Raw genomic sequence first — 25,681 nt, forward strand, 5'->3', positions numbered from 1 at the left:
CCACTGCTTTTTTGATTGTGGTAAAACATACATAACATAAAATTTCCCATTTTAACCACAGATAGTAGCATTAAGCACATTCACCTTATTGAACAACCTACACCATGCATCTCCAGAGCTCTTCATTACCCTTATCTCAAACTCCCTATCTGTGAAACAGTAACATCCTCTTCTGCCTCCCCAAAGCAACTGTTCTTTGTCTTATGGATTTGACTATTCTGGGCACCTCATATGAATGGAATCATACAGTATTTATCCATTTGTGTCTGGATTGTTTTACTTAACATCGTGTCTTAAAGTTTCATTTATGTTGTTTTATGATCAGAATTTCATTACTTTTTAAAGGCTGAGTAGTATTCCATTGATTATATATATCACATTTTTAAAATATTATGTTTTATTTTGTTTATTGACTCAAATTGTTCATAGTTGAGACACAATGTGATATTTAGATTCATGTGTATATGAGGGAATGATCAACTTGGGTAATTAACATATCTGTCACCTTAAACTTTTATCATTTTTTTGAATTTTTATTAGTTCTTTTTAATTATATATAACATTAGGATTCATTGTGACATAATTATAAAAGCATGGAATATAATTTGCTGTCATTCAATCCCCAGTACTTCCTCTTTCCGTCCCCGTGTTTCCTTCCCTCTACTCTATCAATTTTTCTTCTATTTGCTTATAGTTTCTTAAAATTAATGCCTTGTGGATTTAAATAATGGTGAGCTTCACTGTGGTATAGTCATTTATGTACATAGGAAAGTAAGGAAAGAAAGTTCATTGAACTATTCTTCCCTTACCCTTGCTGTTTCTCTTCCCTCTCCTCCCCCTCAATCCTCTTCCTCTACTCCACTGACTGATCTTCTATTTTGGGTGGAATTCTGTCCCCTCTTTTTTCTTTTTTCTCTTTATTTTGGACTGGCTTCCATATTTCAGAGAAAACATTCAACCTTTGACTTTCTGGGTCTGGCTTATTTCAGTTAGAATGATAGTCTCCAGTTCCATCCATGTACCAGCAAATGCCATAATGTCATTATTCTTTATGACTTATACTTCATTGTGTACATATACCTCATTTTCTTTAACCATCCATCTTTTGAAGGGCACCTAAGTCAGGTCCATGGCTATTGTGAATTATACTGCTATAAACATCAATGTTGTGCATCCCTATAGTTTGCTGATTTTAGATCTTTTGGATATATACCAAGAAGTGGAATAACGGGTCACATGGTGGTTTCAGTCCTAGTTTTTTGTTTGTTTGTTTGTTTTTTGAGAAATCATTATACTACTTTCTAGAATGGTTACACTAATTTGCAGTACTGCCAAAAATTTGAGCGCACCTTTTTTTCTTATAACCTCTCCATCATTTATTATTTGAATTCTTGATAATTGCCTTTCTGATGGGAGTGAGAGGAAGTCTCAATGTGGTTTTGACTTGTGTTTCCCTATTATTAGAGATGTTAAACATTTTTTCATACATTTATTGGTCATTTCTACCTATTATTTTGGGAAGTGTCTGTTTAGTTCTTTTCCCAGCACTACTTCTTAAAAAGGATATCTTTTCTCCAACATGTGTTTTGGTACCTTTGTCTCCATCTTTGTTCCTTCTGATTAACTTTGGCTTGGAGTCCACCTTATCTGATATGAGGATAGAAACCCCTGCTTGTTTACAAGATCCCTGTAAATTATATGCCCCCCCCCACTTTCACCTTCAGTCTGTGGATGCTTTTGCCTATGAGATGAGTCTCCTGGAGACAGCATATCGTTGGGTCTTATTTTTAAACCAATCTGCCAGTCTATGCCTTTTGATTGATAAGTTTAGGCCATTTAGGTTCAATGTTACTGTTGAGATATGATTTTTATTCCCTTCATTTTGATTTATTTCTGGCATTTAATTTGAATTAGTTTCTCCTTTGATTGACTATTCTTCTGATATTGCTTCCCCCCTTTGCTGGTGTTTACTTTTATTTTTTATTTCTTCTTCATGAAATATCTTACTGAGTATATTTTGTAGTTTAGGTTTTCTACTTGTGAATTCTTTTAACTTTTGTTTATCATGGAAGGTTTTTATTTCCTTGTCAATTCTGAAGCTTAATTTTGCTGGGTATATTATTCTTAGCTTGTATCTTTTTTCTTTCAGAGCTGAGTATATATTATTCCACAAATTCCTGGGCTGAGAAATCAGCTGAGATCTGGATTGGATTACTTCTAAATTGACCTGTGATATTTCTCTAGCAGCCTTTAAAATTCTATCCTTATTCTATATAATAGGCATATTTATAATAATGTGCCTTGGCATGGGTCTGTTGTAATTTTGTATGTTTGGGGACCTGTAAGCCTCCTGTATTTAATTTTCCATTTCATTCTTAATATTTGGGAAATTTTCAAAATTATGTTATTGAAAAATTTGTACATTACTTTGGTTTGTATCTCCAAGCCATCATCTATCCTGATACATTGAATATTTACTCTTTTCCTATTATCCCATGTTTCTTGGAAGTTCTGTTCATTGTCTCTTAACATCTTTTCTCCATGGTCAACTTTATTTTCAAAATTATATGTTTTGCCTCTATTGCCTGAAACTCTATCTTCCAAGTGTTCTAATCTAGAAGTCTGCTATTGATGCTTTCCATTGAATTTTTAATTTGATTGATTGATTTCTTCATTTCAAGGATTTCTGTTTTGTGTTGTCCCCCCCCCCCACGAATCTCTATATCTTTATTCAACTGATCTTTCCCTTTCTGTATTTTCTCTCTGATTTTACTCTTTACGTTGTCCTTTACCTCACATATCTATTTATGAATTTTCTAAATACATCTCTGACATTTCTTCCACTGTATTGTTTATGAATTCTGTAATTAAAGTATTTTGGTTTGTTTGGGACAGTTTGTTCCCTTGTTTGTGTGCAGTTTGGGGCAGTGTGTTTCCTTGTTCCCATGTTTTTGTGTCTACCCACTTAACAGTTTGAACTAAGGCAGTAGGAATTTCACCCTGTGGACTTATAGTGTCCCTGAAGGTTACCAGTACCTCACATTTTAGGGGGAGACAAATAATAACAACCATAAATGCAAACAATAAATAGCATTAAACCAAGTATTTCCTACCATGTCAGCTACAATGTTTATTGTAACAATAAACAGAACTGATGTGAATAGTTATTGCCCTCAGTAAAAATCATAAGTTTACAAAAGGGTTTACAATTTTGAATGGTGAACAGGGAGGAAACAGATGAGATGTAGGATGTGATGATTATGAAGGAAGAGGAGAGAATATAGAAGTAAAAATTGAAAGCATGAAAGAGAGAAATAGAATTTTGCTGTTAATAGGAAAAAAAGAGAACCAAGGGAAACAGATAAGTTAGAATATATAATTTATATGACTATATTATGTATATGTATTATATATATAATAAAAGAATACAAAACTGAAATTTACTAATCAAACATCCTCGCCCTCTAAGGAGTAGGATAGGGAGAGGGAGCATGGGAGGAATAGACGAACTCTAGATAGGGCAGAGGGGTTGGAGGGGAAAGGAGGGGGCATGGGGTAATTAATGATAGTGGAATGTGATGATCTTTACTATCCAAAGTACATGTATGAAGACACGAATTTTTGTGAATATACTGTGTATACAACCAGAGATATGAAAAATTGTGCTCTATATATGTAATAAGAATTGCAATGCATTTTGCTGTCTCATATAAAATTTTTTAAAATTACATAAAAAAATTCTTGCCCTCAAAAGACTAAGCCATAAAAAATAAGTGCCTTCAAATAATGCTAGAAATGAGAAAAAAAAGAGACAAATATGTTCATGAACCACAAATATGTTCATGAACCATTCACTTCACAATTAAACAGAAAAAAGAAGAAGAAAAGGAGTTCTCCATAGAAAGTTAAAGAATTGTTTCCACTGGAATTCAAAAACTTCTCAGCTTCCCTCCTCAGCAGGGTTAGGTGGGGTGGGATGGGCTGTGATGTCTGCTGTACCCTGAGGGTGGGGTCACTGGAGTGTGAGAGGAAATCCCATAGGCAGCGCTCCTGACACTTGGGTTGGTTCCATTTTGGGCTATCATGAGCAATGCTGCTAGGAATCTTGGTGTACAAATATTTGTTCAAATTCCTACTTTTGATTCTTTTGTGTCCTGTGTATACTCAGAAGTAGAATTGCTAGATCAGATAATAATTCCATGTTTAAATTTTTGAAGAAACATCTTATAATTTCCACAGATGCACCATTTTATAGTCTTACCAAGGTAATGCAAAAGGGTTCCAATTTTTCCACATCCTTGCCAAGACTAGGTTTTTTCTTTTATGTATATGTAAAATATCCATCCTGATGAGTGTAAAGTGTCATTTCAGTGTGCTTTTTATTTGCATTTCCTTGATTAACAATGTTGAACTTTTTCACATGCTTGTTGGTCACGTACATGTCTTTGAAAAGATGTCTTATTCTGTTCCTTAGTCATTTTGAATTGAGCTGTTTGGTCTTTGTTGCTGTTGAATGTGACACTACCTTTAGCTTCTTAGAATATTTTTTCTCAACATTTATGAGTATAAATTATATATGAATATATTTATATAGATATCACATCTATTTATATATATATATTTACATATGTGTCCAATTTTGTATATAAACACATTCATTCATGCATGTCTGTGTAGTTTCATAAAAATTAGACCACCTTTTAATAGTTCTTCATCTTTTTAAATATTTTTGTTTAGTTGTATATGGACTCAATGCCTTTATTATTATTTTTTTAATGTGGTTCCAGGATGGAACCCAGTATCTCACACCTGCTAGTTAAGTGCTCTATTGATGGGCTACAACTGCAGCCCTAGTTTTTAATCTTTTAATTGTGAGGTATATACATATATTAAAATATCCAAAATATAAAATATGGTTCAGATCAGTACTTAAGCAACCACCAATCAGGTTGAAGACTAAACAGTGTTAGTCTCAGCTCCCAAAAATGCCCCAAAATTACTCACCCTGAAGTAATTTTTATGTCCATTGTTTTCTTGTTTTCTCAGTTTTACCACCTAAGTATGAACTCCTAAGCAACATACCTTTGTTTTTCTTTAAACTTGATGTAAATAGAATCACATGGAATACATGCTTTTGTGTCTGGATTTTTTCACTTTAATTGTTTTTGTGAGGGTCATCATTATTGTGTGTATTTTTCTATTGTGTGGTTATGTCCCTATATCCATTATATTTCCAATGGATATTGAGAGTGCTTCCAATTTTCATTTATTGTAAATAATACTACTTGAACATTCCTGTACACATCTCCTGGTATAAATGTGCATGCCTCTTGGTGGGGTATTTACCAAGGAATGGAATTGCTTCATTAGAGGGTTTGTGTTTCTTTTACTTTAAGAGAACTTTCACATTGTATTTCCAATATTTTTAGCAGCTCCACATCCTGGTACTGTTAGTTGAATATTCTTTTATAACTCGTGTTTTTTCATGACACTTAAACTGATCATATTTAGCAGGTGCATAGTAAAAATAACATTATATTTTATTTCACCAGTCCTTATTAGAGGATAATTATATTTTCAAATTTTCATTGCCATAATCAATGCTACAGCACCTCTTGTTTTTATATAGATATGCAAAACTATGTATATAAACATAGGCATATATTCATACACAATACACACACATTTTACTGAGCAGTTATAGATTATTTCCTTAACATAAAATTCTGGAAGTGAAATTCATGAACTAAAAGCAAATATCCACTTAAGGCATCCATTTTAAAACTTATTGCCACATAGTCTACTTTAAAAAAAGAAAAAAAATGCTTAAATATTTAAATCCTCACCCAAAGTGTTTGTGTTCATTTTCTCATGCATTCAGTAAAAGAATATTACCATCATTATAAAACTCTTCCAAAAGTATATGCCAAAAGTAAATAATTGCTTTCATTTTAACTTCCTGGATTATTAGTGAGATTAGGTAATAATTATTAAACATTTGGATGTATTTTTAGTGACTTACATTGTCATGACATTTCTTCTATTGTGTTTTTTTATTTGTAAAACATTTTTTATACATCTATATTATTGATACTTTGTATTTCAAGTGTTTGCCTGTTTTTGTCAAGTTTGACTTTTGATTGTAGTATTGATTTGTAGACATCCTTAGATATTGCATTTTGTATTAATATTTTCCTTATATTTTCTTTCTAATATTACAATCAGATACATAACTACCTATGTTTTCCTTTATTTTTTCATTTTATTTCTTATATTAACATAAAATTATATATATTAACCATGTTTAGCACATTGATTTGAAATATAAAAACATGGTGGAGTGAATAAGTCTGGTTAATTAACATATGTATTACCTTACACAGTCTTGTGGTGAGAATAGGTTATATCCGCTCTCCACGTTTTTTCAATAATACAGTGTATTGTTAACTGTAGTCACCTTGTCATAATAACTCTCATAATCTCATAATTGGTTATACCCTCAGGCCTAAAACTGTTTTCTATAATCACGTTGTTGGTGGTGGCAATATTCTGAAAAATTTGTGTATCCAATACTGAATAAAGTGAATGAGTAATTTGTATTAGTGTCATTGAAAACCAGGATTTTGATGTGTACAAAAGAGACACAGCTATAATATTAAAAAGGCTAAGTAAATTTGCTATATCACCCACTTCTGATTGGCAATTTCATAAGGTATTTTGTCTTTTAAAGAATTATTTCCCAGTTCTGTTCATTAAAAAGGTATAAATTTAATGAGCACTCTAGCAATAGTGAGGACCTCTAGTCCTCAGATTCTAGTCCCCAATTCAATGGTGCTCTTAAACTTATTCCTCCTATCTAACTGAAATTTTCTATCATTTTACTAACAGCTCTTCGATCCCTGCCCCCAACCACTCCAGGCTTTGGTAACCACTATTCTATTCTCTACTTCTATGGGATAAACCATTTTATTTTCCATATGAGTGAGATCATGTAGTTTTAACTTTCTGTGTCTAGCTTATTTCACTTAATGTCATACAGGCTCATACATGTTGTAAATGACAGGATTTTTGCCTTTTATAGGGTGAATAATATTCTGTTGTGTATATAAACCACATTTTCTTCATCCATGCTTATGTCATAGGGTCTTGATCCAGGTCACATTTAAATTTCTTACTATTTTTTTTTTTTTTGCAAGTATGCTTTTAAGGTAGATACCATGAACTTTCATCAAAAAGCTAGTCATCTCCCCTTTGGTGATGTCTCCCACCATTGATGATCCTTGTCTAGATTCATTAATTTATTAGGGAGTACAAATAACAATATTTTAATGCTATGATTTCTTTTTCATTTATTAATTAGAACCCTTCTTGTCCTGTCAACTATTTGATTGTCCAGGGACAGAGTTCTTGCAGGAAAGTCATATTAAATGTTTGATTCATTCCCTTGATTTTCTTGTTTTCAAAATTCTTAATTGATTAATCTCCTCTAGAGGAAAATGGGTCCCCCCCAACCTGCTTATATATTGTGAACTCATTTATTTAAACATATGTATTCCAGCCATTTGAAGTTATTATCTTTTGACAGTCAAACTGACCCATTTTTGCATGATTTTGGTAGCCTTTGCTAGCTGTTTTGCTTTCTGGTATGGCAAGAGGATCAACACTCATTTGTTTCCATGCCCCAGACCTCCAGATCTCCAGACCTGGAACCAATCACTTATCCTAAAGAGCCTTATTTCTTTTAGTGGAAAATGATACTTGGAGACTAGAATCTGAGGACTAGAGGTACTCATTATTGCTAGAGTGCTCATTATATCTATACTTTTTTAATGAACAGAACTGGGAAATAATTCTTTAAAAGATAAAATACCTTATGAAATTGTCAATTAGAAGTTGGTGATACAGAAATTTACTTAACCTTTTTAATATTATAGCTGTGTCTCCTTTGTACACATCAAAATCCTGGTTTTCAATGACACTAACATAATTACTCATTCATTTATTCCGTAGTGGACACATAACTTTTTCAGAATAATGTCACCAACAACAATGTGATCATAGAAAACAGTTTTAGGCCTAAGAATATAACCTATTTAAGATTTATAGTAAAATTGGAATGGTTCCTCTCTGTGCAGTGATGTACCAACTTGATACACAGTTATGTTTTATTTTTTTTTTGTTTCCAAATTTTAGTATTTGCTCTTTAATTTTATTCAGTATTATAGTGTTCTAGATTAAAATAAAGTATGTTTATAAATAAAATATTTTCAAAGAATTCTAACTTCTATCTCTAGCTCCTCTGCCCTGTTCCCTCTCTCCCCTATACAACTCTAAAGGTTTATCCTTTTTAGATCATGAAGAACTTTCTTTACTCATAGATAGCTCCTGGAATTTAGGAAGGTTTGTGCTTTTCTTATAATTGTTATTTTTATACTTATAATATTATAAAATACCTTCTCTTTTTTTAAAAAAATTAATTTTGACTAGGATCTCTTGGTTTCATACTATTACTAGCTAACACATCTTTTTCCCCCTACCCTTAATATCCAATATTAATTTGACATACTGTCCTTGTATGAATATCATCTATCCTCACATGGTCTCTTATGCCTGTCAAACTGAACTGCCTAAAGTTCTCTAAATGTCTTTAACACTGTCTCCATGCCATCAGTAAAATCTTAAAAACTCATTTCTGAGTTTCTCTAACTCACTTAAAATTGAAAGAAGTGCAGAATAGAATTGTGGTCAAATCCCTGCAAAGCCTCAGGCCAGTTTTGTGACCTTGCTCATCCTAAACCATCTTAAATTTTGTTTTATTTCTATAAGTTTTGGATTATAATGCCTATTTCACAGGGTTGATGTGAGGATTAAATGGGACAACACGTAAAGCACCTAAAATAATACGTGACGCATAGCAATCTCTCAATAAAGAAAAGTAGCACTTAACATTTTATTTAATGAAATATAAGAGGTGAATTATTCAGAATTATTAATGTATACTTTTTATGCATTTATATGATAAATATTTGTTGAATCATTCGTTTCTTGAATTTTTCATTCATTTAGTAAATATTTATTGAATGACTATTATTTCCTAGGTACTCATGTGTAGTTTTATCTTTTAGTTATTCAAGTAATTATGAGTTCCACATGGGCTGAACCTTGGCGATACAATGGTGAAAAAGATGGACATGGCCCCTACCTGAATAAAATGCTCTGTCTTCCATCTTACCAGAAGTCAGAACTTGTAAAGTTTTTGAATAAGTTATTTTCATCCTCATAACTACCCTCTGAGGATCCCTAGTTTGCTGATGCTTGGCTTGCCTGGAAATGATTTTCTCATTTGACTACATGACTGGTTTTTCACTTCCTTTTTGGTTTGAAGATCTTCTAAAATAATAACTTCTGAGTGTAGTTATTCAGAATTTATCTGCACTTCTCTCAAAAATTATAGTTTACCTCTCTGTCAGTTTATACAGTACAACACCAAAGAGATTGAAGGCTGCAAGGATGTTTGTAGAGAAGGCAAAGTCCTCTATGTCAACTGAATGTTTCCTGTTTTTCAGCTCCAGCAAAATTTAGCTTGACCCACACCTTTTCTCATAGTGTCTTTCTAATCTCTGGTAGCTTTTTGTTGTTGTTGTTCCATGGTATGTTTTTATTGAGTTGAAAATACATGTCAATATATCTAAGCATCACAATAGTTCAATATAAATAATTATTAAATATTGAAGCATCAGACTATGTTTATAATTCTTTGAATAAAATTATGGAAAAACAGCAATGAAATCCCTGAAGCTTTAAAGCATTAAATTCAAAATTTCAGATGATGCAGTCATACAGCCTTAAGCTCACATAGGTGCAGAGATAAGCAAGGGAGAACATACTAGCCCAAGGGATAATACATTCTAAAAAGCTTACACTGGAGTTTTAGAAATGGAGCTATTGTTTAATCAGTTGAATGGTATTTTTCTAGCTAACTAGCTAACACGGTCCTAATTTCAAATGCCTCTACAGTCCATAAAATAACATAGATGAGACTTAAATCTTAATATATGATTGCATACATTGTATGAGTAGAGCAAAATGAAGCAGGCTCTTTCGGTACCTGTGAAAGTCAATCTGTATTAAATACCAATTGATGATTACAACGTTGGAATACAAACCTAGTGTCCTCAAATGTAATAATTTTTAAATTGAAGCTATGAATTTTTAAATGTTGCTAATGAATTTTCTAATTTAAAAAAAACAGTGCATACTCAAAACATTGGCTGAGTTGTTTGCTGCTAATTTGTGATCTCTGGTGAAAAATATACTATTGTGACATGGATCAAGGTGTATCTTAGCATTTGCATCTTTAAAAGACATAGAAATCTGTAGAGGGCTGGGGTTGTAGCTCAGTGGTAGAGCACTTGCCTAGCAGTATGAGGCACTGGGTTTGATCCTCAACACCACATAAAAACAAACAAACAAACAAATAAAGGTTAAAAATGTTTAAAAATAGATCTTTAGAAATGGTTTTATATCCTTAAACAGTTATAACCTATCAGAAATAACTGGAAATGTGGCATTTCCATGAAATGAAGCTATTTGTGTATGCCAGAAAACACATTAAAATATTTTGTAATAGTCAACTTTGTGAACTAGAAACAGCTGTGCTTGGAGATGTGTTTCTTAAATCTGTTTAAAAAATTTTTTTTTCTACTTTGCTTGAGTATGAAAGTTGGCATCAAGTAAAAAAGTTAAAATTATATTATATGGTTTTCCTGCTTTTTCAGAAATTAAGATAAGCTAAAGAACTATCCATGTCTCTAAATACCATAAAAAAAAACAAATTTCTTGGAAAATTACTAATTTCTGGACATCCCACCCTTTTCTGAGAAAATTACAGGATAATCCGTTATGTAATTGCCGTGGGTAATAACTATTTTCTGTAAATTGCAGTATTAAAAGAAATTTTTAAGACAGCCAACTGGTTTATATTAGTATATAAACTAAAAGATTCTGAGTAACCACAGGTTTAAATGCAACACTTTATAATGCCCAATGAGTTATTTTAAAATTCTGTTACCTTGCTCCATAAGAAGTGTTCGTTGGTACTCAAACATTTCAGGCGTTGGATTTTCTGCTTTACTAAGGAATTTTTTAATCTTTCTGATTTTTTTTTTTTTTTTTTGGTACTGGGGATTGAACTCAGGGGACTTAACCGCTGAGCCTCATCCCCAGCCCTTTTTTATTTTATTTTATTATTTTATTTATAGACAGGGTCTCACTCATTTGCTTATCAACTCATGAAGTTGCTGAGGCTGGCTTTGAACTCGAGATTCCCCTGCCTCAGCTGCACCCAGCATCTTTCTGATTCTTAAGTTTGGCCTACCTATCTACTGAAGTTATTTGTATCAAGTAACTATGGGCTTAGTTATGTATCCTGGGACAGGTATATTATGTTGAGTTAAGGGCTATCCCTGGAAAGCAAGCTTTCAGGAGAAAATATCTGATGCTTGTTCATTCCACTCTATGTTTGGGAAGTGTATAATCAGTTAATGTCATTTTCCCTTTGCTCACACACAGACACAGATACACACCTTTCAGGCTGTTGATGTTGCTTCTGTGACTAATTTTTTAATATTCTTCCATGATGCCCTCAATGATCAATTTGGCCCAATTCACATGTGCATATGGAAAGAAAGCCACACAGAGAGATCTCCTTCAGTGAAGTGGGTGGCCCTTCATAGCACCACCACACATCCTGCTGCATACCAATAGATTCTTCAGACATGTGCTGAGCACTCTCTGTGTGCTGTGTACCCTGCAAGGTTCTTGGGACCATAGAACAATCCCTGCCTTCAGAGAGCTTTGTCCCTGGTGGACAGACATGAGCATTTAATACAGTGGAATGAGTGTTCTCATAGAGGAATGTTTGAGATATAGGGGCCTCAATCATTAAATAGTTTTTTAGTACCTTAGTGTTAGTGTTCTAGAAGCTCCAGGATACATCAAGAAAACAAGAAAGTGAAAGATATTCTGCTCCAGACATTTGCAGAAACCACGAAAAAGCTTATACCAGGGTTCTGATGTGAAGTCTCTATTTATGTGTTAAGTAGTAGTTTTAGTGAATAAATTGGCTTCTATACACAAGCAATAAATTATCTAAAATATGAAATTGAAGAAAATTTTTACTTACAATAGGTTCAGAAAGAAAAATACTTGGGAATAGATTTAACAAAAAGTCAATGGCTGATCCAAATATGCTGCCAGGATTTAAAGCCTCCTTAGCAAAGAATTAGCGTGAGTGGAAATCAAACACTTCCATTTCTGTTCTCAAGTTCCATTTTATGGTATCAATGCAGAAGTTGAAGTTGCAACTTTCAGTTTTTGTTCTTTTTTAAAGATCACATCTATGTAGCAACAAAAGGCATCATTATCCATCACAGGCTGCCTGCTAGGAAGGGAAGTAGAAGGCACTCCAAGTCACCTCCATGCTAATAAATTGTTATTGATAAATACTGGCAGGATCACTATGGGTAGAAGCATCTTCAAAACCTGAAAGTGAAGAGCACCCTATGTCCCCTACATGAATTTGTCACAACCTAGAACTGGGGCACATTGAGAGCCCCAATGTGCTGTCCTCTGGATTCACTAATGTTTACAGTGATAGCCTCTCAGGACAGTCAGAGCAGTGACTTTCATCACTTTACAAAGTGAAATAAACAAATGACTGCTGTGCACATCTTCTTCATACATTTGCAACCTTTGCCTGAGAGATGGCCCAAGTTCTATTTTAGGTTTCTCACTGCCTAAACCCACTCAGCTCCTTGACATGTGCGTGGAAGAACTAAAAGCTGATGGGTTAGAGTCACATCAACAGAATTTCTGGGCCTCATGCAAATTCCAACCTCCACCCCAACTCTTCTCATTCCTCTATTGTGACTTTAGTCCTTCCACTTGTTTTAACCTGGCTGTGTTTCCTGACCCCAGTTTTGTTCTGACCCTCATGTGAATGCTTTTCATGGCTTTGGTCATGTTAGGTTCTTTGCTTAAGAACTTCCCTGGTACACCCTTTGAAGTTCTTAAGGAGGTATCTGGATTTAAGTCTGGCTCACTTCCTGTCAAAAATAAGCCAGGATCTTTGAAGGTAGAGATCTGTTAAATAAGGGTTAAAATATTGTTAAAAATCCAAATAATTGCAGTTTCAAAAGGACAAATATGTTTTAACAGGAATGACACTTATGGACATGTATGTACATCAGCATGCTTTTAGTTATTTGTACATTTTAAATTATTGTAACTCAACTTTGAAGTTACCCATATAGCTAGGCACCTGCATTGTTCATCCACAATGTCCATTAAATTTGTTACCTTAACTCTTGGGAGGTCCTGTTTGCCTCCTCTGGTCTTCCTCTCACATTCCTGTGGCGGGCCACCAAAGAAGGAACCAGACAGCTGTGGTGAAAGAACAGTCCCAGATCTCTCTGTGCATCCTGTGAACCTTGCCAACCACACAGAAAGGAGAGGAGAAGCTGTGGGCAAGGCAGCCAGTTATACAGCAATTCTCTGCTCTTCTAAGCCCATGTTGTAGCCAAAATACTTTGCTTTATTCCTCTTTTACATTTACATAGAGTGACAGATTACTTAGAATTGAAATGACTGAATAAAAATGTGTTCTTCCAAATATATCCCTAATTATAAGTTTAAATGAACAACAGTTTAAAGAAAATTATTGAGAATTTACAAGCTGAGTACTAGACCTCAAAGATAAATACAGCAAGGTTCCTATCAAGCATGAAGGGCCATAGACATATTTAAAAATGTTGATAATAATGCACAGTGTATACAATAATAGATGTACTCAAAATACAAAAACAGAAAGAAGAATTTAATTTTCTCTGGTGGTTTCACTTGAAGGAACCACATATGGCGACCATGAGATACTTTAAAAGAAGGTTGAATGCTCTGAGTAGACAAGAGACAAATTGCAGGTGAAGGCATATAATTGCAAAGACATGATATCATTTACAGACTATATTGACTTTCTATTGCTTCTGTAACAAACTGAGTAGCTTATAACCAATTTTATCATCTCATGACTTTGTAGGTGTCCAACATTGGACAGATGTCTACCATTGATGTGTGACCAGAGCTGCATTCTTTAATGGAGGTTCTAGGGGAACTTCCAGTTCTTTACCTTTTCAGCCTCCAGAGACCACTTATATTTCTTGGCTTATGATGACTTTCATCTACATTCAAAGCCAACAATGGTGGGTCAAGGACTTCCTTCATCTCAAGTCTTTCCTCCTTCATTTTCATCTCTCAAACCCAACCAAGAAAAATTTTTGCTTCTAATGACTTATTTAATTAGATTGGACCCTTCCAGATAGTCCATAATATCTCACTTCTCAAGGTCCACACTCTTAATTACATCTGCAGAAACCTTTTTTCCCTATAAAGTAACATATCCACAGGTTTTAGGGATTAGGCATGGACATCTTTGCGTTAGCATTATTCTAACCTCCATAGGATCTGCAGTTGGTATTACAGAGCTGAAATGGTCATGGGAGACTAGGGAGGGTGGGACAGCTGCTGGGTAAGGAAGACCTTTTGTAGACCATGTAAGGAATCTAGGCTCCATCTTGAAGGAATGAGATCTTTGAAAAGTTTTAAGCAAGATGAGAATTGGGTTTGGATAGAGTAGTCTGTTGGTAGCACATAGGACAGACTCAAGAAGGATAAGACCTAAAGCCTGGGAAGTTGACTACTGCCAAAGTCTCAACAAGAAATGATAAGGATATGTGCACGGCACATTATGGATTATTCATTCTATGAAACTATCTGACAATATGTAATTCAACAGAATCTATAGATGAAATGCCCCGTAATACAAATTTCCCTCTAACAAATGTTCACCAGCACTGGGCCTAGAAGGCATTTCATGTCTTACATGGCCTCTGCCCAAATAAAGTCCGATAGGGCTTGTTCTATGACATTTATCCTACAAACCCTTCTGTTTGGAAATCATCTGGATGTAGGTGATAGTTTAGACTGTGAGACTAAGTAAGGGATCCTAGGGAAGGTAAGTTATTTAAAAAGAGAAACGGAATGAGGGCCAAATCCTTGAGAACACAACCTTTAAAGGGAGGGTCAGGAAATAAGAATAAGGAAAGACTGGTAATGTATGTCAGAAACCAAAGAAGGGGGGCTTCCAGAAATAATTAAATGTAGCAAGTCAATAGTAATAAATATCACAAAATGTTTAAGTAAGATAAGGACAGAGAAATATCATTTGAATTTAATAATTAAAAGGTACAGGACCTCCATTTGCAACCAATATGGAATAATAGAAACCATATTTACCTCCTACCTTAACTAAAAAAAAAGGATCAAATTATATTAAATATTCCTTTTCAGAATTTTAACCACAGACCACACAGCACAATGATGCCTGGAGAGGAGGGAAATAATGAAGGGAAACCCATAATTGACTATCTTACTTCCCAGATTTTCTGGGTTATAGTATACAGAGGGAAACAGAGGCAGGTGGTCTTGTTGATGATTTCAGAAGACAGAGTTTAGAGTTCAGACAGGCCAAGTTGACTAAATGACACAGTTAAGAAGAAAGAGCTCCATAAATAGCTCCAGATATTTATAGAGGGCTTCCTGAATATTGATCAAGGCATGCATGTAGGGATACTGCTCAGGCTGGGGGAAGAACTTCCAGAAAATGGAACTCACACAGGGCCAGCAATAGGTCATGTTCCTACCAACCCAAATAGAAACCTCCTAGCATGTGGGGGAATTCAGTAAGAGTGTGCATTCAGCAGGAGGATCAAAGTATTGCTACACAAAAGATTGTTCTGGACCTCTTAAACAAATGTTAAAAGCAAACCTTGAAAGGATCAAACTCTTACCAAGTTACCTGTGTGAGAACTGACTGAAAATGAGACAGAAAAGGGGTAATTAGATGGGAGCATAATTTCCAGGGTATATTTTATTTTGATTATTGTTATTTTTTCCAGTACTGGGGATTGAACTCAGGGCCTTGCACATGCTAAGCAAACTACCACAGAACTAAAAATCTTAGCTCTTATTTTTATTTTGAGATGGGATCTCATTAAGTTCCCCACATTGGCCTAAAATATGATCCTCCTGCCTCAGCCTTCCAGGTATCTGAGATTACAGATGTGTACCACCACCACTGGCTCATGTTTTTTAAATGAGAAAGATGAGCAAATTTGGTCTGGGGTTGGGCTTAGCGGTAGAGCGCTTGTCTAGCACATGCAAGGTCCTGGGTTTGATCCTCAGCACCACATAAAAATAAATAAATAAATAAAGGTATTATGTCCAACTATACCCAAAAAATAAATATAAAAAAGATATGAGCAAATTTATAGGTTGAGGATAATAATAAAAAGCTGATAATGACTAATCCCGTATATGTGTTCTAAGATATTATATACCTACTATGCATATATTTATTTGTTCACTATTGTCTTATGAAATAGGAACTATTTTTATCTCCTTTACAACTGAATAAACTGAGGCATGGACTGGTTAAATATTATTCAATATTATGTAGTTTAAAAGTAGCAGAGCTAGAATTCAAACCAAAGTCCACTTGTCATGAACTTGACTGCTCTGAGCCAGCAAAAAGGGAAAAGTGGAGATTATAGAGGAGAAAAACTACAATGGATGATTTGCCATCTTAGAAAGGGGTAGGAGAGTATGTGAGAGCAAGTGGATGGGTTGGCCATAACCAATAAAAAAGAAATACTTAATTTTTGAGATGTGGGGAAAGAAGTTACTGGAAGGTGGTGCTGTTAAATAGGTCTGTTGATATTGGGGATGAGTTCAGGTGGCCCAGGTTTTTCTGGTGAATGAGTTAGGTGAGTGAGAAAACAAAATTTGATATACAACTAAAGAAAATGTCAAAGGAGTGGTGAGAGCCCAATTGTGTTTGGAAGCCATTTCAAATGGCTGTGTTGTTTATTTCTAGCAGTAAAAGGAAGGAGGTGAAGAGTGAGAGGGAAATGAAGGTAGTAAGGATTTGTGCTTTCAAGGTTGTTATATATAAATGAGATCAAACCAGTAGATAATGTCAAAGAAGCCAAAAGAGACAGGATAACAACCACAGCCACCTTTGACAGGGTCAGCTCCCCTGTCCAGGCCCACATGAACACCTAATTATTTCCTCATATGATCCCCTTGTAGATAAGCTCACTTGATAAAAAAAAGCTCTTACTGAGCTGTCCCTTTCCTTGGAATGTCCTAGAATTTCCCTTTTTGAAATTTTTTCCATATTATTCCATGTCATCCATGAATCATGAACTCTTGTTAAACTTTCAGCTCTAGTGTAAATGTTTCCTCCGAGTCACAGTTACCAAAAAGGCAGTTCAGTAACACAAGCATCTATTGTGAAATCGTATTTATGAACTTTTGACTTTATATCTAACCTTTTGTTGTGTATACTCTTTGACCATTTAAGATTGGCCTTTATGCTGTATTCCTTAGATTCTGCATTTTTAAAACATGACAAATTTGGTTGCCTAACTTAGATCATGCAGCATGAACATACAGCCATTTTTTTTCCATGTCCTCACTGTGTATGAGTGAAACATTTCCATCTATTAGCACCAAATCTGGAATTTCTAACCAGGGGCAGACCTGCTTTCGGACAATTGGTAACTTGACAAAAAAAAAGTTACTTTCTGAAGAACCAGATTATGATTTTTTAATATTTTTTAAGGAGGAAAATTCACTCTTCATAGTTTGGTTTTTACCATTTTCTCTTTAAAATGTTTGTGTTTATTAGAGGATGCCCAAATAACAGTTTATTAGTCTTATTTCTAAACATCTGTGACATCTCTGATTTGGGCAGAAATTGCAAAAACAAATAAGATGTTTTGCCCCATCAGCTTTCTTGGCCTTTGAGACATCAAAGGCCAGTGGAATGATGGGGACACCAAACAGAAAAGGAAACGTGTAGATATTCTGCTTTGTTATGGTCATAAAACATGCTAACATGCCTTGCTGGCCCACCTGCCATTACATTTCAGACCTTTAATTTAAAGCTGGGACCCCATTTATAGGAAATAAAGCTGAGCAGTCCCTAAGTCAGAGCTATAATCTAGTTGTATCTGTCATTTGTATCAGATTCCAGAACCTTCCCGCCCCAAATTCTGCTCTATTCCCTATTGTGTAAAGCAATCATTTTCAAGCATATTTTAATAAGCATTATTGACAGCAATACCTATTGTGTTGCCAAACTATTAGGAAATATAAACAAACAAAAATAAAAACATGAAAGAAATACATACTTAGCACCCAGAAAGCACCATTTTAACAACTTAGCTCTTATCCTCTGGATCTCTGTATGTTCACATACTCATATGTAGAAGATCATACTATATACACAGTACTTGCTTTCTGGCCCAGATGTGTCAGCTTCACTTTGTATCTTCCCTGTGTCAGGCCTAAATTCAATCATTTCTCTGACACTTGCTGGTTTGTTTTAATGGAGGTATAAAAGACCACAATCATATTAAAGGCCACAGTGGGGGTATTAGGGACTGTTCATTGTTGCTAATGTGGCATTGTTTTTAGACCATTTTAATGAACAAAGCTTATCTGGTTTGGTTTGGTTTGGGATTATGAGTTCATACTAGTATTTGCAGTTCAGTTTTAACTTTACAGTGTTTTCACTATTTTTTTTTTTTGATTTTACAATTGTATAACTTTTACACTGAAAATCTTAATTTCTAACAATTTACATTTAAAAGTTTGTTTTTCTGAGTTATAATGTCCATACCACAAAATTCACTCTTGTTTTCAATAGTCTTTAATATATACAATCACCATGTTCTAATTTTAGAATATTTCCATTACTCAAAAATAAATCTGCCAAGAGAGGTGGCACATACCTTAATCCCAGCAGCTTGGCAGGCTGGGATGATTGTGAGTTCAAAGCCAGCCTCAGCAAAAGCAAGGTGCTAAGCAACTCAGTGAGACCCTGTCTCTAAATAAAATATAAAATAGGGCTGGGGATATGGCTAAGTGGTCAAGTGCCCCTGACTTCAATCCCTGGTACCCCCCCCCCAATTTAAATAAATAAATATATCCTACACCCATTAAGTCACTCCATTCTCCATAGTCACTATGTCTATGGGCAGCCATTAAATCTACTTCTGTCTCTATAGATTTGCTTATTCTGTATAGACATTTGTACATAGATACTGTATGATAGGCTTTGTACTATATGTGGCCTTTTGTGAATGACCTCTTTTCATTAACATATAATGATTTCAAGATTCAGTCACATTGTAGCAGGTATCAAGACTCCATTCCCTTTTATGGCAGAATAATGTTCTTTTGTGTGGATATACAACATTTCATTTGTCCCTTCATAAATTGATGGGCTTTTAGCTTGTTTCCTTTTTTATTATTTTAAGTGATTCCAAGTTTTTGTGTAAGCATGTATTTGAAATTTGCTTGGATACACTCTTTTTCATGTAGATTTAATGTATTATCTGATGTGACTTACTTTCAGCCTAAAGAACTTGCTTTAATATTTCTTACAAGGCAAATCTGTCAGCAATGATTCTCTCCACTGGGGTTTGTCTTAGAATGTCTTTATTTCCTCTTTGCTTTTGAGAATACTTTTGATGTATAGATTCTTGGTTGACAATTCTTGTTTTTATCTTTCATTCTGAGTATGTTATCGATCTGCTTTCCACCCTCCATTGTTTTGGATGAAAAGTTACCTATTATTCTTAAACTGATTTCCTTGTAAATAATAAACTGTTTTTTTTAATTCCTGTTTTGTTTTGTTTTGTTTTGGGGGGCTATTGTTTCCTGTTCACTTTTGTTTTTCTTGATTTCAAGATTTTAATCTGTACTTTCAAGAGTATCACTGTGATGGGTCTGGGTGTAAATATCCTCTTTTTTATCCTATTCAGATATTCATTGAGTTATATCCCTATTTGGAATTCGTTGAGTTCTTAGATATATAGATTAATGTTTTTCATCATTTGAAAAGTTTTTATTCAAGTATCTTCTGTCCTCTTTCTCAACAGTTCTTCCTTTCTACATAACTGGTGGACCTTATGGTGTCCTTGACTTCTGGAAGGATCTGCTCATGGGTTTTCATATTTTTTCTTTTCTTTTTTTTCAAGTGATATAACCTCTACTGATCTGCTTTCAAGTTCACTAATCCTTTTGCCTGCTCAAATTTATTGTTGAGTTCCTCCAGTGAAATTTTCAATTATTATAATTTTCTATTGAAGAATTTCAATTTAAACATTTAAAAAAATACTGTTTATTGATATTCTCTATTGATAAATTGTCATCATACTGCTTTCATTCTTCAAACATTATTTATAATAAGTTCTTTGAAATCTCTGTTAAATCTGACATCCATATCCTCCCAAGGCAATTTCTGTTTCTTTATATTTTTTCTGTGTAGGAGATCATACTTTGTTTCTTTGCATTTCTTATAAATTTTTATCAAAAATTGTAAATTTTTTACAATATATTGTAACAGTTCCGGATTCTGATCCTCCTGGCTTTGTTGTATTGACATTTTGCTTTTGTTACTGTTCATATGTTCACTTGTTCAGTCATTTGGCCAAACTAATTCTGTAAATTGTGTTTCTTCCCTAGTATGCAGCCTCTGATATTCCTGCTCAAATGTTTTTTCCTTGTTATTTTTAAGCTTGACTTTCTGGGAACTGCTGCTGGATTACTATAGCCTAGTGGCTAGATACTGATTGGTCAAGGGTTGTGCTTAAGTTCCCTGAGCCTGTAAGGTTTTCATCCTTTTCCATGTGGCTTGGGGACCACCCTGAAAGTTCAGGGAGTGTACCTATCTGCCTCACTTTAACACAGGGACTGGTAGAGTAGAAAAACCTCTCTGGTCATGCCTCTGGCTTTTCCATAGCTTCTTAGTTCACCATTATTGAGTGAATTTTAGTAGGGCTTTTTTGACCATCTCTTGCCTTGAGTTCTCTGTTATATTTCTGCTGGTCTGCCTTTACTGACATCACAAAGATATTAGCTTCCTCTTTTACCTCTTGTTATATCTATTATTTTTGATAATGCTCTGGTCCATGGATATTGTAAACTATGTTCCTAATAAAACCAAAGGCAGGGCTGCAGAGCTGCTAATATTCACAACTTGCCCAGCCTCCAGCCTTCTCTGTTACTGAGCAGGAACTTTCTTGTTTGCCCTGCCCAGAATTCTTCCTGTAGAACAGGACATTTGGGAGTGGGAATAGGTACTACCAAGCAGCTGCAGCTACCCACCTGGTAAAACTTTTCCAGCATACTAAACCAAGAGTGGGTGGATGAGTACTACTGTTTTCTAGGGCTATCCTGCCCACCTAGAGTAGATCTTGAGCAATAGAAAAGTGGGGAGGTGGGCACTTCACTGACTATCAAACCTGCCTGAAATAGTTCTTGGGCAACATAGAGCTCTAGGGGTAATGGAGCAGTTCATGGTTCAAATGCCAGTCTCTCACTGAATAAATGCTTCCCATTTCTCGAAAACCCTTAGGTCAATTTTCAAAGGCTTTAAATTGTTGTCTTAGCTTATTAATTTTTTTTTCTAAAGAGAAAGTGACATTAAGAGAGAGAGAGAGAGAGAGAGAGAGAGAGAGAGAGAGACTTTTTTAATATTTATTTTTTAGTTTTTGGCAGACACAACATCTTTGTATGTGGTGCTGAGGATCGAACCCGGGCCGCATATATGCCAGGCGAGCATGCTACCGCTTGAGCCACATCCCCAGCCCAACTTAGCTTATTTTGATGAGTTCTATCAATATGCCTTTGAGGGAGGGATTCTTTGAGTTCTTCACACCACCATTCTAGCATTCCTGATCTCTGGAAGTGGTTTATAATTTATAATTTTATTTATTTGCTTTAACTTACAATATAAAGAAAATAAATGCAAAAAATAAAGGCACAAAAAATTAAATAGTTATTAACAATAAAACTACTGAATATAGGTGAAGTATTCTGTCATTTCTTCTCTCTTCAAACTGATTTACCTTATGGTGGGGCCTTTGTCATATTCATTTCTATTTCTCTTATGCAAGGGAACAGTGGATAGGAAGTAATGGTTTTTCCATTTTAAGAACAAACTAAAGACTGTATGTATTTTTAAACATATAAATCCATAGTTAACTTACCCAGTGGTTCAATGCTGGAGCGCTGGCTAGTTATAAGGCTGGCCCCTACTTCATAGTACATACACATATATATTAACATACACTCACATGCTTACCTTTGCCTAAACTTTCCCCAGAAATCTTTCACAATATGCAAATTATTAATAGTATTTATGTACTTTTTACTTACAAGACTTTGAAGGCACAACATCCTTTCAGAAACCAGTGAAAATGTCTGAGTCCTGAAATAAGTTATACAATGCCTCAAAAATACAGGGAAAAAAAATGTAGAACCAAAATAAATGTGCCTAATTAAATGTCTATAAAATGTGACACTGTCTGCTTACCAAAGTAACTCAGTTAAAATGTATGTATAAATTATGATTTAAGGTGGCATTTGAATGTATTTTAAACCTTTAAAAGATCTTTAAGATCCGGTTCACCCTATTTCATCCATGGATTTAAAAAAATGAGGGCTGTGGGAGTGGAACCCAGGCCCTCATGAAAGATCTCTAACACTTTCACAAAGAAGCGATAGTTCCAGTGTATTTAACATTTTCAACCCTGATTTGGATAGAGAGACCAGTTGCCTCACTGTGTAGACTCTTTGTGTTTTGTCAGTTACTTTTATTCACTTGCTAATTACTATAAACAATTTATTGAGCACCTGGAATATGAAGAATAAGGTGCCCAAAACCCTTTCCTCTAGGGACTTATAACCATGTGTTAATTGAAAAAATAAAGGCACAAAGAAACAAACGGTTATTAACAATAAACAAATTAAATTTATTATTAAAGAATGTAGGTGTTATATTTATAAAGTACAGAGTTTGGGGTAAAGGAGATTTGGAAGTGAGAAAAGGCCTTTTCATAAATGGATATTTAGCCTGAGGCATGAAGAAAAAGTTGGAATGAAATAGGAGAAAAGTGAAGAATGGCTAATTCAGAGACCTTAGAAAAGGAAAGAGATCTATGCATCATCTGTGGAAAGAAAAGGCAGCCAGTGTGGCAGAAGCACTGTGAGCTTGAAGAGGATACTGTGGAAGGAGACAGAGAGAGGAAGGCAGGGTCATGCAGGGCCTCAGGATCTTGAATATCATGAATCACGAATTTTATTCCACTTGAAAGTTTTGAGCACCCAGCAAAACAGACCTTGTTTGATTTTTAAAAAGATCTCTGTGGAAAGAAGATGGGTGGGGTTCCTGAGTGGAAGAAGGCACAGGGAGAGTTAGGGAAGCAGTTAAATTTCATACTAGTCTAGTTGAGAGATGATGTGTCTTGAACTAGTGGATTCAGAGAAAGGCAGGAAGTGGATGGATTCAAGCAATATTGAAACACAAATCTTTTCTTTAGTTCTTTTTAAAAAAAAATTTAGTTGTTGAGAGACCTTTATTTTATTTATTTATATGTGGTACTGAGAATCAAACCCAGTGACTCACACATGCCAGGCAAGTGCACTACTGCTGAGCCCCAGCCCCAGCCCCTAGTTCTGCTTTTTGATATTATGTCAGTAACAGTTTAAAGTGAAACCTAATTCAAAATACTCATTGTGTTGTGGTTTTAATAAGGTAAAACTTTGGTGTTTAATGTTATGATGTTATTAACTAATTATCATGCTATTCAGAGAGCAAGTCAAATTTTTTTTTACCAGAAATAAAAGAAGGAATAAACTAACACCTCTGTTTATATTGGATAGTTTCCTTGCTGCTTTGACAGTAGAGGCAGAAGCATCCATCAGGTTAGGACAGTGATGTTGGGTTTTTTGACCTAGACCACCTAGTTTAAATCCTGCCTCTGTCTCAATTAGCATTTTACCTGTAACCTTGGACAAATTATTTAACTCTTCAAAACCGTAGTTTCCAATGGAGATAATAATCCCTATCTCATAAAATATTTTCAAGAATGAATAATTTATTTATAATAGGTATTTAATCATTGCTTCATTCAATTTACAAATGGCCATCCTAGTAATCTATAATATTCAGGTTGTTTGCTAATCCTAGAAATATACTTCTAGAGTTAAATAATTTTATTCAGTTATTTCACTTTCCAGATGAAGAAGTCACAACCTGGAGAATCAAAAGATTTGTCCAAGAACAGAGACTGGAGGCAGAATAGAACTAGCTATTTTCTCTAAATACCCAATGTCTTTAGAGTAAGCTATATTGCCTCATGTGTACCCTCTCAGATGTTTAACTGAAATATTTTGTAAGATATTCGTATGTCACTTTATCTCCTGCTTAAACATGAGGGGGGTGACAGCTAATGGTGACCTTGTGTTCTCTTTGCTAGTTACATGCCATGGGAAAAATTCCTGGAACCAGAATGGCAGAATTAAAAGCCAAGTATACCTTGCTGCATGACACCGTGATGAGGTAAGCTCCTTACCAATGTGGAGATGTCTTTTATCATATCTATATTTCTTACCTGTAACAGGACCTATCTTTGTGTTCAAAGATAGTGTCCCTAAAGCTGGACCCTGAGACAAGGATTGAGTTCAAGTAGTCTGATAAATGACTCAAAAAAGCATCATGGGAGAGTGGGGAAGTGAGACTGGGAAAGGAGTTTAGTTGGGGTGGGTCATTCTGTGGGTATTACACTGTGGGCAACTGGGGTGTAGTCTCACAGAGGACATTCTGAGTGACTATGAAGAATGCACCTCAGAATCTGCCACTGAGGGATAACAAAACTGGAATATTTACTACCAGTTTTTTCCATCCCTCATTGATTAAAGGATTGTTCCCAGTGAGATTCATTCCTGGAACTTCTAGCTTGCCCTTGGAGAAGTCAAGCAAGCTTTTATAGCTGGAGATAGAGGTATGCAAGTGCTTGCTGGTGATACTGAAGCTTGAGACAAGGGGATTTTGGTGGCATGCTGACAGCCTGTGCTGCAGAACACTCCTGTAGGACTCCTGCCCACCTCTCCTCACCACTCAGAGGTATAGATTCTATGACGACCCCAGCCTACATCTGCCAAGATGCCTGTCTTTACTTCTCACTTCTTCTTCCTATACCAGGCTACTCACCTTAGCCAAGACCAGGTCAGCAGCAGGCCAGAAGAAGCTTCCATAGAATGATGATTCAGTAGCTTTTCCAAGTACCTGCTATTAGGTACTGGGAATCAAGGGGGTAGGGGAGTAGAGAAACAAGGAGAGGGACAAATCTGCTGCTGTTTCTTAACACTCATAAGCCACCTCCTTCCTTTCCTCACCTCCTGCCTCAGAGCCTTGTATGATATATTCATCAAAAGCTCCATCCCACCAGTCCCCAGTCATCCTCTTCTGCCAATCCCCAACCAATGCCCCTAGTTCTTAACATGCCCAGGTCTTGTGTCTGTAGGGTACTTTGAGGGTGGAAGCATGAGGGAAGAGTGAATGGCTGGGAGAAGAGCAGGCCTACATCCCAGTGCGAACTTCACTTATACCCCAGTCCATACTAATGCCCCCAGCCTTGGCTCCTCCTCCCCAGCACCTCATGGAGAATCCATTCCCCCAGAGTTGGCACTGCCTGCCAGTAAGTTGTTC

General features: G+C 35.2%; 1 protein-coding gene across 1 annotated transcript in view; it reads left to right on the forward strand.

Annotated features, from left to right (window-relative positions):
- The window catches only part of Ccdc146 (coiled-coil domain containing 146), a 134,651-nt gene that overhangs the window by 59,363 nt on the left and 49,607 nt on the right, over positions 1–25,681 (forward strand). Inside the window, exon 3 of the mRNA XM_076862492.1 lies at positions 24,450–24,532. Within this exon, the coding sequence (XP_076718607.1) occupies positions 24,450–24,532 (83 nt within the window). The remainder of the gene's footprint in view (positions 1–24,449; positions 24,533–25,681) is intronic.

The sequence above is a fragment of the Callospermophilus lateralis genome, chromosome 1, assembly GCF_048772815.1.
Source record: "Callospermophilus lateralis isolate mCalLat2 chromosome 1, mCalLat2.hap1, whole genome shotgun sequence".
Lineage (NCBI taxonomy): Eukaryota > Metazoa > Chordata > Mammalia > Rodentia > Sciuridae > Callospermophilus > Callospermophilus lateralis.